General features: G+C 48.6%; 1 protein-coding gene across 1 annotated transcript in view; it reads right to left on the bottom strand.

Annotated features, from left to right (window-relative positions):
- LOC115273442 (complement C3 alpha chain-like) overlaps positions 1-6,218 on the bottom strand; it is a 12,337-nt gene that overhangs the window by 4,378 nt on the left and 1,741 nt on the right. Inside the window, exons 4-10 of the mRNA XM_029916483.1 lie at positions 5,813-5,911; positions 3,541-3,697; positions 1,701-1,864; positions 675-833; positions 471-530; positions 261-351; positions 91-142 (exon numbers count right to left, since the gene is read on the bottom strand). Coding sequence (XP_029772343.1) covers positions 91-142; positions 261-351; positions 471-530; positions 675-833; positions 1,701-1,864; positions 3,541-3,697; positions 5,813-5,911 — 782 coding nt within the window. The remainder of the gene's footprint in view (positions 1-90; positions 143-260; positions 352-470; positions 531-674; positions 834-1,700; positions 1,865-3,540; positions 3,698-5,812; positions 5,912-6,218) is intronic.

Genomic DNA, 6,218 nt, shown 5'->3' on the forward strand with positions numbered 1-6,218 from the left:
TGCACTCTTAAGTGGATTAGGTACCACAGATGTTATTTGTGAGGAGTCCACTATAGACAGAGGAATGACCCCCAGTGATCCATCACTTACCTGGTGCAGATGTCAAGGATCATGGTGTTCAGGGCATCCTGAGGCCTCTTGACTAGAAGCACAGAGACAGAAAAATGGGAGGGGGTGTGTCCCTGGGTCCCCATTCAGGGAGGGGGACAGACATGGAATGAGGTGGGGGAGGGTGACATGTAGGGTCTTCACTTCTTTACCGTCTTCAGGAGCTCGTCGGATAGCCACCCTGAGGTCAAACTTCTTGCAGGTCTGTTTGGCCTTGAGCTTGGCATGGTACGTTGTCACCACCTGGTGAGATAGCAGAGCAATGAAGTGTCAGCCCACTCTACTTGAGAAGAAGACAGTTCCTCTGAGCCAGAGGGGCTGAGAGAAGGTGGGCCAAGCTGGTGTGTGCTTCTGTTCCTTACCGACAAGGTGCCTTGTCCTTTTCCTTGAGCTGTCACTACAAAATCCTCATTTTTCTTGGTCTGCAGGGAGGAAGGAGAGAGGAGAGATGGTGGTGGGAACTAAGCCTCTCCCTGGCTGCAACAGTCATCTGCCATATCTCTTGCCTCTAGGAAACCCTGGCTGGTGTGGAGGGTGACAGCATGGGGTTGGCTAGGCAGCTGTACCTCTGCTGACCGCTGGAGGCTAGCAGACTCCCAGAGGATGGTGTGCTTGATGGCAGAGCTGCGGCTAGGTAGGTCAATGGATATATCCAGGTTCAGGTCCTTGTGGTCAGGGACATCCTTCTGGTATTGGGCCAAGGCTTGGAACACCATGAAGGTGGCCTAGAACCCATGAGAAAGAATGAGAATGAGCCAGGAGACTGAGAAAATGGTTAGAACCCACTAGGGAAGAAAGAGACTCATGCCCGAGGGAGACAGGTACTGAGACTATAGCCTAGGAACTCCCACCCCCGAGAGGGTAAGGATAAGATTTGGGGTTTTTAGACACTGAGAACAAGAGACAGAGGCTTAGACAAGAACTTGGCCACCTGAGACAGGGTCTAGAATGCACCAGGAATTGCAGGCATAAGAATGAAACTCTAGCAACACTGAGAATATGGCCCAGTCCCATCCAGAGGAGAGTCTAAGACAAGGGTTCAGAGTCACTGGGAATGTGTTTGGAACCCATTTGTAAAAAAAAGGAATGAAGTTGAGCCTAGAGAAACTGACCATATGATCTAGAATCCAAAAGAGACACTGAGAATGTGACTCACAGCTTGCCAGAAGGAAAGGGGTCAATCTGGAACCTGAGGTTAGTAAAACCATGTTCTAGAACTCACCAACAGGGTCAGAGAAGCTTGGATGATGTCCTAGAATAGCCAAGAACCCATGGTCTAGAACCCATAGTAATATGAACTAACAGTGGGCACTGGGTGGAACTGAAACATGGTCTAGAACCTGCAGGAAGATAGGGGCTAATACTGGGAGCCTTGGAGGAACTGAGAATATGGTCTAGATATTGGGAGGCTCAGAACACAGTTTAGGCATTCTGAATATAGTCTAGAGTCCATAGTGGATTCACAACTAAAAATCCACTCCAGCCATTCGAGCTGGTGGACAGAAGGGCTGCCCGTCTTGGACTTAGCGTCTTCTCTGGAAGTCCAGTGGGAGGCAGGCATGCAGGTGCCTGGGGGACATGGGGCCACTTGCCTGGGTGGAGCCATAGCCGCCTCCATAGTATCTCTGCTCATTGAGCCAGCTCACGACGGGACGTACAGAGTCAAAGTCTTTGAGCACCAGCAGGGCCAAGAGGGCATAGGATGTGGCCTCCACACTGTAGAGCTTCTTACCAGGCTCCTCCCACCTTGTCCTTTCTGCAGAGAGAACCCCCATCCCCCATACTCACTGTGCTGCCCAGCGAGGAGATGGCTCAGAGAAAATTCAGAAAAAGACTCACGCTAGACTTCTTGGTGTTCACATGTCCTGACTGACATCCAAGGCCCTCACTCTGCTGGCTCCTGCCACACTCTCTTCTTTCACTAACCTTCACTCCTCCATTTCAATTCTCATCTGTAGCCCCACTGATCTACAGGAGAATCCATAAACTTTCCATGCTCATTCTTACTTCCTGGGCCTTTTCAAATTCTATATCCTCTACTTGGAGCACCTTTTCTCCATCTATTCCTGGTTAACCCCATCCTGTACAATGCAGCTTCAATGGCACTCCAAGAGTGGGCGAGGCCCTCCCTCTCTCTCTCAAAACATCCTGTGCTGTCCTGTCCCAGCCCTATGATGCTCTGTAGCAACCTATTAACTCATTCCTTTCCTCAACTGGCGTGTGAGCCCTGATGGCAGGAGCTGTGCTGTAGTCACTGTGATGTCCCCAGTGCTCAAGAAAGCTCTTATGGCAGAGATTGTCACAAAAAGCATTCCCTCCTCTGGGGTGCCTGGATGGCTCAGTCCGTTGAGTGTCCATCTTTGGCTCAGGTCATGATCTCAAGGTTCATGATATTGAGCCCCATGTCAGACTGTCTGCTGCTGAGGACCCAAAGCACAGAACAAGCTTTGGATCCTTGGTCTCCCTCTCTGTCTGCCCCTCCCCTGCTCATGCCCTCCCTTGAAAACTTAATGAACATTAAAGCAAACTTGTTCCCTCCTTTTCCTGGGCACATATTTGGGCTACATCTCTAACATGACTTTGCAGGCATGTATGGCTACATGACTGAGCTCTGAATGATGGAATGGACACTAGCAGTGTTAGGGGCCCCTTCCGTGCCTGGTCTACCTCCCTTGCACAATTCACCTGACTGTTTCCCCTTCTGCTTAGATGGAGTGGAACCCAAGGACCCCAGGATGGCAGCACCATGAAAAGAAAGTGGCCAGGATCCCTGCATGACTGTCTGGAGGAGAGCTGTCCAGCAATGTCAAACTTCCATTGTGCTAAACCACCTGAGTCTATGTGTTACTTGACATATGTTACATCAGTAGTCATGCAACCCTGATGCAGTATATTTAGCTGACCCAAGGATTAAGTGCTCCTATGTGCTAGGCACTGTGCTAAATTCCCTATGGCATTATCTTATCTAATCCTAATTACCCTTGAGATAATGATGATAACATCAGTGACAGAGCCCTCACTCTATGCTAGACCTTCTCCCTACATTACTCCTTCAATCTTCTCAACCACCTATGATGTAAATCATCTTCAGAGGAGATCCAGGGAGGGACAGTGACACAAAGGCACACAGTGAGAATGTGGCAGAGGGGGGTTTGAATTTGAATCTCTCTGACATCAGAGCCCATTCTTTCTCCTGTGTCATAGCAAGGGCTCAACATACACTTGTATGAATGCTGCTACCTTCTTGGGTAGCTCACAAGGAGGACTTCTCACACCTCAGAGCCATTCCCCAAGAAGGACTTAGCACAACTTACTCCAGCTCAACTTGAAGCTGCCCATCCCAGCACAGCTTAGAGCCACACATGCCAGCTCAAGATGACCACCCCCACCCTGACCATGCATTCCTCTTTACCTCACCAGGCTGCCCCTCACCTTTGGCTGTGCTCAGAAACTTTTCAAGGAGGTCATTCTCCAGCCTGCCTGATTGGGCCAGGGCGTAGCCAGCAATGGCCACAGAATATGGTCTCCTGAGGTTCCTGTAGTGGGCTTCAAGGTAATCTCCTGCCTTATCAATGCTGCGCTGCAGGCTCTGTAAGAAAGAGAATTGGGTTCTCTGGTGAGGTGGATACTTCTGCCACAGAGAGCTGGTAAGGATCACACAAATGCCACTTCTTGGGTACCACAATTGTTTTAGTCCGTGGGATATATTTGTTTTGGATTTTTTTCTTTTTTCTTTTTTTGGATTTTCCAGACATCTTAGACACGGTGAACTTGACGTGCCTGAGACAGTTTATATAGCCAGTGGTGTACTGGTAATAGGTTAACTAGCTCTCCACTGTATGGGGGCGGAAGTCTGGTTTATTGACTCCAATTACTGTGGTGTAAATGCTCCCACTATGGCTAATTCAAGCCACCAGCGTAATGGCCCTGAACATGGAGTGGAGAATAGATGTTGCAGACAGGCACTCATGAGCTAGTATGAGCCAGCTTCTGCACCCACTGGGAATACCATTTATCCAATCACCAGCTTCATAACTAACACTTGCTATTGGGCAGTCACACAGAGAATCATTGAACTTCAGGATCCTCTTGGGTTGGCATTATTTTCTCAACATCTCCCCTGCAGAGATGGCAATATTGAGACCCAGAGGGATGAGGGATGGAGGAAGACATAATATGTAGTGTTTGAGAAATTTCTTGGTGTAAATATTACCATGGCAAATTTCACACTACCTCTATTGAGACAGTGAATGCACAGTTGGGAGGACGTAGGCAATAGTACAGTTTTAGACAGAATTTCCACCATATCAGTACATAAATAACCTTGTGATGAATAGATTCATCATACATAATGAAGGAAAGTAATAAAAGTGATGAGTTAGGAAGTGATGAGTTTTGAGTATTTACTACTTTTGCTTTTTTGCTAAATGCTTAGTCTAATGGAATTTACATAATATGATTGAAATGAATGATTATGTTTAACAACTAGCATGTGAGCGGAAATTTAACAGTTGGCTTTCACAGACTGATCCCAGCACACTCTTGATCTGCATCCCAACAATCTGGTTCTACAGCCTATGCTGCACTCAGGTATAATATTGACATTTTGTAGAAGAAAATGTTGCCTAGTAGCAGAAACTAATTCTTTCACCACCCAGCTGCCTGTCCTCCGTCTACACGTGACTTTTGCAGAAACTTCTGTCTTTCACTCATCCGGACAGCAAGGAAGCATATTTCCCAGTGAGACCTACTTCCCGGCCTCAGCGGATTGGCCCAAGCATGATCACCTGACCCTAGGAAGGCCAATCAGAATCCTCCCCTGGAATCTGAAAGCTCTGGCTTTGGTCTGCCTATTTCCCCAAAGAAGGCAGCCAAGTTCTGCCAGGCAGGCTGGGTGGCAGGGAGAGAGGAATTATTGGACCCGGAATGGGCTGTGTCCCTCTCCGGCCTTAAAGGTAACAATCCCCTCCCCTCTATCTTGAGTCCATTGAAGGGAGGGGCAGCTAGCTGAAGGTAAGACCCTGGGGTCCCCAACTTCACAAGCTGAAGGTCAAACAAACCATTCTCAAACCGCAGGACGAAGCAGAGGGAGCAAGCACAGTGACTCTCAGGAGCTTGATTCCTAAGCTTCTCTGTCTCAGAACCAAAACCAGAGGAAAGAGAGTCGGCCATGAGCCAATATTTGTAATCCTTTCCTTTTTGGGGTCATGGGCCCCTTCAAAATCTTCCTAAATGGTCTCCCAAACTAAGAAAATAGTCTTGATGTGCTCTTGGGTCTGGGTTGTGCCTTTTCTTCAGGGAAGCAGCAAGGTACAATGCACTGATCATGTAGCAGTGATGGGGAAGCTGGCTGGGGGATTTTTATTGAAATTGGCTGAAAGTCTCTGGACAGGGTAAAGCAGGCAGAAGGCACCCAGTTTTGATCTCCTTGTGTCTCAGTTTTCTCTTCTGTAGCCTGGGGATAATAAGAATACCTACCTCTTGGGTTCTTACAAGGATTATAGGACTCAATATCTACAGGTCTTAGATGAGCATCTTAGTTAACACTCAAAACATGCTGGGAATTATTATGGCATTCTGGGTCTTATGGCCACTGTGGTGGCTGCATTTGCACTGGGAGGACTGGGAATCACCCGAATGCACATCTCACCTTCCAGATGGGTGTGCCTGGGGAGGGGAGAAGGAGAGGGTGGCGGACACTTACGTTGACCTGATCACTGCAAAAATCTTTAGACTCTTGGAGCGCAATGAGAACAAAGGCTGTGAGGGATACATCCTTCTCCTCATTCTCCCGGAAGCCCCCCTAGAACAAGAAGCAGGAAACAAGGATAGTATCACCAGTGTGTCCCCCAGTGCTGTCCTGTCCCCTGTAGGGTCAGCAGGTCAAGGCAGGGGCGAGTCTCTCCTCAGTGTCTCCCTAGGTGGGCCACACTCTTCAGTATTCATTCACTCAGCAGTTGTTGCTGGCGCTGTGGATAAGATGGTGGGCGAGAACCAGACGCCAGAACCCAATCCCCACCGTGCTCCCCATCTAGCAGGGGAGCCACACACGAACCAGTGGGCTCCCCAGTAGACACATCATTACAGATGGTTGAGTGCTGTGCAGGAGG

This window comes from Suricata suricatta, chromosome 12 (assembly GCF_006229205.1).
Source record: "Suricata suricatta isolate VVHF042 chromosome 12, meerkat_22Aug2017_6uvM2_HiC, whole genome shotgun sequence".
NCBI classification, from domain to species: domain Eukaryota; kingdom Metazoa; phylum Chordata; class Mammalia; order Carnivora; family Herpestidae; genus Suricata; species Suricata suricatta.